At 44.0% G+C, this 12,453-nt stretch overlaps 1 protein-coding gene across 1 annotated transcript in view; it reads left to right on the top strand.

Moving 5' to 3' along the window:
• LOC127648265 (interferon-induced very large GTPase 1-like) overlaps positions 1-12,453 on the top strand; it is a 270,334-nt gene that overhangs the window by 15,279 nt on the left and 242,602 nt on the right. Inside the window, 1 exon segment of the mRNA XM_052132850.1 lies at positions 9,040-9,962. Coding sequence (XP_051988810.1) covers positions 9,040-9,962 — 923 coding nt within the window.

The following is a 12,453-nucleotide window of genomic DNA, read 5'->3' as shown; positions in this document are numbered from 1 at the left end:
GTCTGTTACTACCAAACAACCAAACACAAAACTCTGACTAAATAATTTAGAAAATGTGTATTTAGTTCAAACTTAAAAATATTATCATATAAAGGTAGGGCTACTAAACATTAAATCTTTTTCTACCAAAACACAATGTAAATTAAATTATTATAGATAAAAGTTTGGATGCAGTGTGTTTGACTGAAACCTTGCTTAAACTGGAATATATTCGTTTTAATACTCCCCCAGGTTATTGTTATAAACATCGAATCAAACTAAATTTAAGTATGCAGTGCCAAAGGGATCAGTTTTAAGGTTGTTACTTTTCTCCGTATACATGCTTCCCTTGGGAGATATTATCAGGAATTATGGAATAAGTTTCCACTGTTATGCCGATACCCAACTTTATATTTCTTATAAACCCAACGAAAATTCACAATTCTCCAAATTAGCAGTGTAACGAACAATTGTGGGAACAAACAGACCCAAGAGTAGAGGAACAGTTCAAAGGATTTATTAACAACAAATATGAGCAGTCACTGGGTTGTGTAATGTCAAATATCCTGGCACCGGCTGCAGCAGCACTGGTGTGCACTGCGGCCGCTCAGTGTGTGCATTGTGGAAGTCAGGAACAGATTAGTTGAATCCTCCGTGTAACCTTAGTGAAGTGCAAACAACGCCCAGCTGAGATGGATGATTTTGCTCCCGAAACGTGGGTAGAGACAAGGTATCCTCCGTGGAAGACCAGCTGACACATAGAAAAACTGGAAGACAACCACACACCCGGCACGTAGGTAACCAAATCATACACGAGACAGGACCAACTAGGCAGAGAGAGTGAGGTTAGTACTCAACAATCTTTTACAGATACTGAGAACATGACAGGCTTAAGAAGGGAGTGAATTAGAGGAGAACAGGTGTTGCTCAGAACGCTAATCAGTGGTATGGACAGCATTCCCCCGGATACAAATAATGTTCTCATGGAAATGCTGAACTTGCATGCTGCTCAAGCCTGTGAAATTACAAACTAGCAAACTCACTGGAGCATGACAAGCAGAGTGTATCAATGAAATCAAAGATTGGAAGGCCAAAAATTATTACTAATTATTGGACCAAAAACCTGTAAAAATAAAAAGTTAGAAAATGTAATTTAACTCTCCATGGATGTACTGTTGCATCATCTTCTACAGCGAATAACTTGGTACAGTTAAGAACAAGTGTTCCCCATCTGTCGCTCTCTTCGACGTTGTGTCAGAGAAGCGACACTAGGGGTCTCTCTTGAGCACCGAATATACCTATGAGCTATGAAAAAAGGCCAATGAGAAGTTGGCAGCTAGTATTTGCATACCCCGCCCCCGGACATACGGGTATAAAGGTGAGGAAATACTATGAGTTCATTCCGAAAATTTCTTCGGAGCCGATGGTTGTGCGTGCTGTTTGCTCAGTCACACCAGTTCCAGTATTCCTCTGACGCTCTGCATGCTGTTGGATTGACGGCGCATTACAGTGGCTATTTCTCCTTCTTGCACGGTAGTGCAATTTGCCCCTGGGCGCTTCGACAGTGCAGAAACCAAACTCTAAGAGAGTTATTTAAAAGAGTGAATCCTCTAAAAGAGTATATTTTTCACTAAAAGAGCAATACACACCGGCTTTGAACGTCCTTTTCAGGACGCATCTTTCTAAAGATGCCTTTCCGCCCCATGTAGTTCTTGGAGTGCTCCCTGCTTCAGATGGCTACAGGCGTTGTCTCGTGTGTCTGGGCAGCGATCACACCGAGGCCGCGTTTGTGGATGGTTCATGCTCTCACTGCGAGGGCATGACCATGGCAACGTTGTGGTCGCCCCCGCATTGCTCCTTCTTCCCATGGGATTGAGGACGGTGCAGGTGGCACTGGAAGCGATCTGGGGATGGCAGCGTGTGCAGCTCTGTCGGGTACCCCCCTTGGACCACCCATCCCCCGGCACGCTCGTTGACTCCCGTCCGTGCTCCAGGCAACAGCGCCTCACAGCCAGCCTGCCTATCCTCTGGAGCTCGAAGTGGATGAGCTCGCCGCTGCATCGGAGAGCGCGGCGTCTGACGCGGATGACTCCCCTGGGCTGCCGCCTTCGGGCCAGCAACCCCACGACAGCATGGTGTATAATGAGCTCACGTCACTGTTGAGAGCACCCTTCTCCACCCGTCACAAAGCCACTCACTCATCCGCTCTCACTACCCTCGACGGCGGAGTGGCCCACAGGTACACGGCGATTCCCCCGGTGGATAGGGCTGTTGCGCTCCACCTGTGTCCCGGAAACCCTACCATCTGGCAGGGTCACCCTGTGCTCCCTTCTATGGCCTGTAGAACAACATCCTCGCTGACAGTGAAGGCCTACATCGCCACTGGACATGCCGCTTCCGCCCTGCACGCCATGGCCCTCCTGCAAGTCCACCAGGCCAAGGCGCTCAAAGAGCTGCATGTGGGTAGCCCTGATCCCAATGTGCTGCAGGAACTGCTCTCAGTGACCGACCTTGCCCTTAGAGCCACAAAGGTCACAGCACAGTCACTCGGGCATGCGATGGCCATGCTCGTGGTCCAGGAACGTCATCTGATTTGCTTTCTCGACACCCCAGTCTCCCAGTTCGGCCTCTTCAGCGACACCATCGAGGACTTTACCCAGCAGTTCTCCACGGTGAAGAAACAGATGGAGGCCATTTCTCATATCCTGCCCCGCCGCAAGTCTGCCACCATGGGCCATGCCCCGTCTGCTCACCGAGGGCGTCCCCCTGCGAAGAGGCAACAGCTGCTCTGCCTCAACCTGGGCCCAGCTCTCAGCCAACGCGTCGAGCGCCCCGCAGGAAGCAGACGCCCCCCGTCTCACGGACCCAGAAGGCTCCCAGGCGCTCCTGAGACAGTCGACCCAGAGCCCGAGATGTTAGCTCCAGAGATGGTAAGACCACTCCGTCCCCGGTGGAGGGCCGGGAGGAGAATCTTTTGTTTAATTAATTTCATTTGTTCAATACAAAATCAGGGAGGGGCTCTCTCAGATGGATGCAAACAATGAGCCAAATGTCTGAGACTGAATGCATAATAATAAAACTTGGGTAGGACTAGCCCATCTTTGTCTTCGCTATGCTATTAATTGCTTGAAATGAGAGAGGGACATCTATAGGGAGAGATTGTACCAGGTAATTGACTTTTGGAAAACATTTAATATTAATAACATTGACCTTCCCAGTAATAGATAAATGTAATGAAGCCCATCTACCCACAATGCTCAAACATTTTTATTCAAAATTAACTCTGTTACCGGGCAGTATGCTGTCAGAGCCAAAGCTTCTGATTTAGACCAATTCACTCTGTATCTTGAAAACTTAGAAAAGGAATGAATAATTCTGTGGAGGCAAGGCATAGATAAATGTAAATGGTCTGCACTTATATAGTGCCTTTTTAACCTTAACGGTATTCAAAGCGCTTTACACTGTGACACATTCACCCCTTCATACACCAATGGTGGCAGGGCTGCCATGCAAGGTGCAAGCCTGCCATTGGGGCAACTTGGGGTTCAGTGTCTTGCCCAAGGACACTCCGGCATGTGGAGTCATGTGGACCAGGATTCGAATCAACAACCCTGCCATTAGTGGTCAACCCACTCTACCAACTGAGCCACGGCCCCCCCTTTTTTTCAAAAAAAGATTTTTGTAAAGCAAAAGCTTATGCACCACAACACCCACAATCGCCCCTGGAAAAAATCATCTTCTTTTGTAATCATGGCTGTTAATGGTTCCAGGGTAAGACAGAACAATAAGTGGTAAAGAGGACAACCCTGTTGGGTGTGCCGCTATCTAGAGTAAATTAATCTGAAATTAATCCATTTGTTTAAACGGCCGCTAAGCAATCCCGAACCAGTATATTTACAAAATCTTAAAAAGATAAACTCATTCTAATATATCAAACGTCATTTTGGTGTCAAGTGAAATGGCAATGACTTGAGTCTGATCAGTCGCCACTAACCACATTATATTGATGAAACGCCTAATGTTATCAGAAGATCAACCACCCAAATAAACCCCGCCTGATCTACTGTATATGTATAAGAGATGTCATAACTTTACTTAATTGGTTAGCCAAACTTATTGACAATATTTTAGCATCTAGCTGGATCAGGGAAATTGGACAATAACTCTTACACTCACTTGGAACCCCCTTGAATGCTCACAGGTATCTGGTACATCCCTGCTTGATCGGGGGTGTCATATGATGAGTAGGGGATCCGGACCAACACCCACACATCCATTGCCTGCCATTTGTCCTTGAAGTGGCCTGGCTCCTCACAGTGCCAACATACCAGCCCAGATTTTCCCCTCACACCTGCGCCCACGAATTCTCCAACCTGGTATAAAAGGGGATCAGACACAGAGAGGGAGGGAATGGAGAGGGAGGGTTGTTAGCAACGACTGGAATGTGGAGGGCGCCTTGGAGGTTTAAATAAAACATTTAAATTTAAAATGAAAAAATTAAAGCTGGTCAATGAACTGTTCGGCCGCAAGCGCTGACAATTTTGCTCTGCGTTCCGACTGACCTGCTGCAGAATGGCCTGCTTCAGGTCCGAGTACTCCAGCAGGTTAGCCACAGATTGTTTTTGGGCTGTGACCTGGACCACATCTGACAAGAGTGGCAGCAGGTAGACTACTCACTGGTCATCCTTGGGGCCCATCTTGGCAATAGTGATCCGTTCCATGGCCGGTGTTGTTGCTGGAGTACACCCTGCAGCAGCAAGCTCTTTTAACACCCATCGGTCCTCCGCATAGGCTCACAAATGTGCCTCAAACCATTGTTTCTGTACTGCATGAAGCTCAAGGTGGGGCTGGTGTTGTGTCTGGTGGGTGTTAGCGAGAGACTTGATGTCACCCAATGGCGAGAACTCCATGACAACAACTCCCTTGGGTACGGGTTTTGGCAACAATTTAACAAATCCCTTAGCTCCTAGGGAATGATGGAAATGAGGAAGCGGAAGGGAGGAAGATGGCGATTCCAACACTGGAAGCACACTTTATTTAAAATCAAAATAGATAGCTTAGTAGCGATAACGAAAATAGACTAGCTTTCCAACAAAAAAGGGGGCAAACAAAACAGCTTTTTAGTGCACCGCAACTGGCCAACACATAAACAGCTTGTCGGCTGGGTCTCTCTCCCTGTCTGCCACCATCCCCTCTTCTTAAATGCCCCTGTCACTCCTCTGGAGATCTGAAGACTGAAACACAAGACGTGTCAAGTACAGGTGGATATCATTCACTACTCATCTCCCCTGGCCTCACTCTCCACAGATGTTGCTTGGCCACGCCCACATCACCACTCTGCTGTCTTTTGTTCTTGATAATTTTTTCAGACCCCCAGGGCCCTATACAGATTTCCTTGCAGATTTTTTGTCTAATTTAGAAGTTATGGTAGATAAATGGTAAATGGTCTGCACTTCTATAGCGCCATTTTTAACCTTAGAGGTTACCAAAGGACATTACACTGTGTCCCATTCACACACACATTCCCACTCACACTCATACACCAATGGCAGCAGAGCTATTAATAAAGATTTGATTGTTGATGACTTTAAAATTCACATAGATAATGAAAATGATACACTGGGATAATCATTTGTCAACATCCTTAGCTCTGTTAGGGTTAGAAAAAAAATGTGACAGGACCAGCTCCATAACCATCCATTAGATTTAATCCTGTCACATGAAATTGATGATGATAACATAGCAATACTGCCACAGCACTATAAAAAATACATCTACTTTAACTTAACTTAATTTGAACTGCTGCCTTAATGTTTTAAGTTAAATCAATGTGGATTTACAAGCTATTTCAACTAATTATAATTTTTTTCAACCCATTATTTTACACATAATAATAATCCATCCATCCATCCATCCATCCATCCATCCATCGTCAACCGCTTATCCTGTGTACAGGGTCGCAGGGGGCTGGAGCCTATCCCAGCTAACATTGGGCGAAAGGCGGGGGACACCCTGGACAGGTCACCAGTCCATCGCAGGGCCACACATAGACAGACATACACTCACACTCACACTCACACTCACACTCACACTCACACTCACACTCACACTCCACATCCACACCTAGGGCAATTTTTTTGGAGACACCAATTAACCTAGCCTGCATGTCTTTTGGATGGTGGGAGGAAGCCGGAGTACCCGGAGAGAACCCACGCAGACACGGGGAGAACATGCAAACTCCACACAGAAAGGCGGGGCAACCAGGGTTTTGAACCCACGACCTTCTTGCTGTGAGGCTGACAGTGCTAACAGCTGCACCACCGTGTCGCCATCATAATAATAATAATAATTATTATTATTATTATAATTGTAATAATAATAATGTTATATTTAGATAGCGCCTTTCCACAAGCTCAAGGACACTTTACATTCCATATATATATATATATATATATATAACAGGACAAATACATTAATATACATTTCAACAGAAGTTACAATATCAATTACAAAAGGGAAATAAAACATCAATCAGTAATAGACAGAGAATGTGCTGAGAAAAGGTGTTTTTTAAGATGAGATTTAAAGATAGAAATTGATGAGATGTCATGGAGGCTCTGAGGTAGAGAGTTCCACAGTTTAGGTGCAACTACACTGAAGGATCTCCAACCAAAAGTGGACAGCCAACCATTTGAAATCAGAAGAACAAAGAGTGCGTGCTGGCATGTATGGAAGCAGCAGATCACATATATAACAAGGTGCTAGATCATTGAGAGCGAAGTCAAGAGAAGATTTTAAACTTAATACAGCATGAGACAGGCAGCCAGTGAAGACGAAACAAGATGGGAGTACTGTGTGCAGAATGCTTGGTGTAAGTGAGAAATCTAGCTGCAGATTTTTGGAAGCATTTTTTATTGGGCAATAGTTTTAGCAGGTTGGCCAGTAAAGAGGCAGTTACAGCAGTCGAGTCGTGATGTTATGAATGCATGAACTAGTGATTCCGCATCCTTCAACTGAGAATAGGGCGAAGACGTTCAATGTGACCTATATGGAAGATATACGTCAAAAGTAAGAGATGGCTCAAAGGTGAATGTAAAATTAGATCACTGACTGATGATGGGCTAGTGGGAGAGAGGGTGGTTAGGGTGTTCAGACAGACATTCGTGCAGAGGATCTTCAGAAATGTTTGACGTGAATGTTTGATAAATGGAAACAATTTTATCCTGAATGAAGTGCAGAAATGAGTCCTGAGGTGGCGGGTGAATTAGCTTGTTCACCGTAGAAAAGAGGGCTCTAGGTCTACAACTTGCCTTTGGATGATGGAGGAGAAGTACATTGAACGTGCAGTGTTGAGTGCTGCTCTGTACTTCAGTTGATGTTCAGTAAGTGCTAAGCAATGTTCAAGACGACGACACACTCTCCTCAATGCCTGCAGTTCAGGGGTTAACCAAGGAGATGTGCGAGAAGAGGGCACCAGCTTTGTCTTGATGGGGGCATGCTCTTCAAGAACAGCTGAGATAGCTGAATTATAACGTGAGAGGATGTTTGAAGGACAGGACGGTTTCGAAGAGTCAGAAACTAAGGGTGCACAGACAGAGGTGGAGAATGATTGCTTGTAGGTTGCGATAAGATCCCACAGTTTTCTTGTATGACTTACAGTGAAAATGAAAGTTTGTGATCCGAGATGCCAATTTGTGTACCAGTTGTAGAAACATTATTAAGACCTGACAAGTGTATGACCATGGTTAAGGGTAGAAAAATTCACATGCTGTGTTAAATTGAAGCATTCATGAGTTCAGTTGTATTTGAACATTCAGTATCAACATGGATATTGAAATCACCAAGCAGAATAACATGAGGAGACATGTGAGGCAAGAGTGAGTATTTCACTAAGTTCAGAGGAAAAGTGAGGCTGAAACTTTGGAGGTCGGTAAATCAATAACACAATGAGAGGATTTTCACCAACTATCTTGAGAGCCAGATATTCAAAAGACGTGACATTATGAAATTCAGTCAAAACCGCTCTCATCTCGACAAACAACAGCTAGTCTGCCCCCTTTTACGTGAGGTTGTGGTTTAGACAAATATTTGTATCCATGTGGAGTAAGCTAATTTTGTTGAAAAAAGTCAATCGGTCTTCTTTGCCAGGTTTCAGTTATTAGTAGAATGTCCAGTTTTTTATCAGTGATGAGTTCATTGAGAACTGACACTTTGTCTATTAGAGAGTGATGGAAGCTTTCACCGGAAGTGATCCAGAAGTTGTCAGTGACTTAAGTTTTTAAGGTGAAGCGCATGGAATCATTTTCTCATCACTTGCATGTTGCGATTAGCAAAGACTACAAAACCTACACCATGCTATTGATGTTGTAGAACTATTATCTTGACCACTAGAGATAACATCACTTATAATCTTCCAGATCTCTCTCATATGGTCAGTGTGCCAAAAAACGCAGATGATTTCAATACAGTAACAGAAAATATGAATTCAGCCTTCTTGAACACTCTAGACAGTGTCGCTACCCTTCTATTTAAGAAATTAAAAGAAAAATGTTCTTTGAAACTACTGTGAAAAGCGCTGTACAAATAACATTGACTTGACTCTTGATCTCTACTATGAGAATTTGATGAGTTGAATCTGGTGTGTTAGCTTAAAAAGGCATTGAAAATGTGTACTGTTGGAGCGTCTCCAGGAACAGGGTTGGGAAACACTATACTAGAAAATGCATTATCATTCAACTTTTAAATATTATTGTGATTTGAAATATGAAATTTGTATTATTAGAATTATAAAAAATTACACTCTGTTCCCACCATCAGAGTATAACCACAAGACACTAGCCTCTTTAATCTTCCTTGATGAAGGCCACAGTCTCAGAACTTCCTTCATCATTGTCCTTATTTTGTTGTGAAAACCACCATGTGTGGAGTGGATTAAGAAGATTTACATTGGAATTTGTAGATATATACAATATTCCTGATGCATAATTGTTTTCATTTAACTTTGTGTAAATAGGCTGTAACACAAGCACATTACCTCTTTTATACATTCATTTTCAACAGAGAACACAGATGATGTGAGGATTGTGCTGCTGGGAAAAACTGGAGTTGGGAAGAGTGAAACAGGAAACACAATCTTAGGAAGAGAAGCATTTGTAGCAGAAGCGTCTCAACAGTCAATTACTAAAGAGTGTCAGAAAGAAACAGCAGAGATCAACGGCAGACACATCACTGTGATTGACACTCCTGGACTGTTTGATACTGAACTCAGTCATGAAGACATCCAGAGAGAAATCACTAACTGCATCTCAATGATACTGCCAGGACCTCATGTGTTCATTATTGTGTTGAATTTAGGACAACGATTCACTCAAGAGGAGGCGAAATCAGTGAAGATCATTCAAGAGACGTTTGGAGAAAACTCTTTAATGTACACAATGATTCTCTTCACCAGAGGAGATTATCTGAAGAATAAAACCATTGAACAGTGGCTGGGAAAACCAGTAACTCCTTTGATGAATCTGATTGAACAATGTGGAAACAGATTCCATGTGTTCAATAATAATGAGACTAGAGATCGCACACAGGTTTCTGATCTACTGGAGAAAATAGACGTCATGGTGACAGCAAACGGAGACAGTTACTACTCATGTAAGATGTTCAGACAGATGGAGAGAGAACGACAAGAAAAACAAATGAACATAATGATGGAGAGAGTCGAACAACTGAACAGAGAGAGAGAAGAACTCTTGATCAAACATGAAGAAGAGAAAGAGAGAATGATGAAGATGATGGAGGAAGAGAGACAGAATCAAGAGAAAGAGAAGAAGAGAAGAGAAGAGGAATTTAATGAAAGGAAAGAGCAATACAAAAGAGAAATCACAGAAAAGGAGGCCAATGAGAGAAAGATGCGAGACCAGATGAAAAGAGAAAGAGAGGCATTAAAAAATGAATTGAACTGCACAGAAAAAGGCACTTTAGTAAAGGTGAGCATCTGTCACTAAATTCCTATATCATTTATAGTTATAAATATAGTTTTTTACTCCTAAAAATCACACATTAAGTCCAATGACATTGTCACATGTGAAGACATTTCAGTGCTGGCAGTCTCCATTTTTGACAAAAATTTGGTAATATCTTGTGCATGTTCTACTGGCTACAAAAGACTTTGACTACTAAGGGTTCACACTTGAGTCTTCTTAAAAAGCCAAACAAAGACCTGTTCAATTCCCAATGTTAGTCACAAGCAAACAAACAAATAAACAACTTCTTCATATTCACATTTTACCAGTCCACTGTGCACCTGTTTTTGTCCACTTTGTGATAGGGTTTCAGCTCACTATTCATCATCATTGGTATTTGGAACCCGGTCAATTTGAATATTATTGATGCTGATATTATATTCATTAGTTTCATGCACTAATTTTCAGTTCTTGTTCTTATGTGTGTATGCTAAGACGTAATATTAAATGTGCATCTTTAGTTCTTTGTATTCCTCTGATATTGTCAGCTTCTTCTTTGTTACCACTAAAAAAAGCCTGCGATTAGATCTATTTCCTCTCATCTCTGCATAATGTTACACCTTGAGGGCCTAGGGCTCGGGCCACTGTTGCCACCCCTGTGCACACATTCCCTATCAAAAGCTACACTTTGATGCTGCGCTGATTTAGCGCTTTGGGAACGTCTTTAGGTGTGACCAGCTGTGAATATGTGCAACACGTCAATGAAATTGACAAAATGTATAGCCTCTGCCGGTGACATCATCAGGATGCGCAAGGGGCTATAAATAGATGCGCCACAGGCGCATCATCAGATCTTTTGTCTACAGATCATTTTGTGTGTTGTGCTTCTTGCCTGTTAGAACTTTCTACTTTCCTCTGTTAGGAGTTAGAATTGTTAGGCAGTGCGCAGAAACCTGTCTTTAAAAAAAAAAAAAGTGTGTTCCCATGTTTACGCTCTATGACTGAGAGGGACACACACCAGTTTTGTTTTGTGTGTTTGGGGGAAGACCATGCTGCTCTTGCATTGGGGCGGGGCGGGTGCAAGCATTGCGATCTGTTCTCAGTCAAAATGCTTTGCACTCATCTTGCTTACTTCCGAGAGACAGCACCCACACTTACATCGTGGGGCTCTCGTATGGATCTGGCTGAGGAGGGAGAGACGGGTCCGTCCCTATCGCTCGCTCTCTCCCCAGATCCAGCTGGTCCCTTCCGTGATCCTGAAGCGCACTTCGGCGCCTCTTCGTTTCATGAGGGGGACCATGAATCTCTTGAGGATGCAGACTTCGAGCAACCCACCTCTGAGCATTCCACACATGATAATAAAGTGACGGAGGATTTACTCTAGGTAGTTACTCATGCGGTAGCAAGGCTTCAATTAGACTGGCCACGCAAACAAGAGACCCCAAGCGCTCCAAACTGGAGGACAGATTTCTGTTGTTTGATGACCTCCTTGACGAGCTCTCTTGTTTATGGAGGAAACCTTATACTTCCCGTGTCTTCGTACCCTCGATGTTGACATATTCGACTATCGTGGGTGCTTAGGCACGGGGGTATTCAGTAATGCTGCCGGTAGAAGAGACACTCGCCTGGCTCATCGCTGAAAAGACCCACTCTCCCCACAAAACCTTCTGGCATACTTGGTGATGCTATGAACTCCGTTATCACCAGGTTCCTGGAGGCGAAGAGTCATGAGGAGGCCTTCGGCAATTCCTTCCTCGCTGCATTCAGGGGAAGGGGCCGTCGGCCACCCAGCCCTGCCACAGTCCTTCTAGATGGGAGGCTTACAAACAAAGCGTGGCAAATCGTGCTCCCCCTTGTAGAGATTGGGGCCGGTTCGTTGCCCTCAGGGCAGTTATCTCTAAAAAGTGAAAACCCTGATGGTTTTGCACCCAGGCTCGTGGGGGTAGCCCCCCTCAGGTCAGGGTGCGTGAAATATTCACCTGTACCTATCCGATACCCCCACGAAACCTCTCCATTCCCACCTCTGGTGTTTCGGGAGTTAGAGGTTTCCAGCAAAATGTTGGGTGTTCCGTTGCTTCCTGCCTTAGTCCAGGACGCAGAATACTCGACATCCCCTCAACATGAAGTGTCAAAATTGATTTCCATCTTAGAGAACCTGGCAGCGTGGAAGCTACTGCCAGGTGTTTCTATGTGGGTTCTAAGAACAGTAGAAAAAGGCTACAGAATTCAATTTGATCACCATCCTCCATGTTTCAACTGCATGGTCTCCACTACCGTAAAACCAGAACAAGTATGTCTGCTGTGGAAAGAACTGCAACATCTCTTGGTCAAAGGAGCCATAGAACATGTTCCCCTTCCAGAGAAAGAGTCAGGTTACTACAGCAGATATTTCCTGGTTCCCAAGAAGGGTGGGGGGTTGCATCCGATTTTAGACCTTCGAGGCTTGAATCACTCAGTCAGGGCGTTCAAGTTCTAACTGTCAAGATGGTTGTGTCTCAAATCCAACATCACGATT

Source organism: Xyrauchen texanus, chromosome 8 (genome assembly GCF_025860055.1).
Source record: "Xyrauchen texanus isolate HMW12.3.18 chromosome 8, RBS_HiC_50CHRs, whole genome shotgun sequence".
Taxonomy (NCBI): domain Eukaryota; kingdom Metazoa; phylum Chordata; class Actinopteri; order Cypriniformes; family Catostomidae; genus Xyrauchen; species Xyrauchen texanus.
The sequence above is the reverse complement of the archived record's forward strand: the minus strand, read 5'-3'. Positions and strand labels throughout refer to the sequence as shown.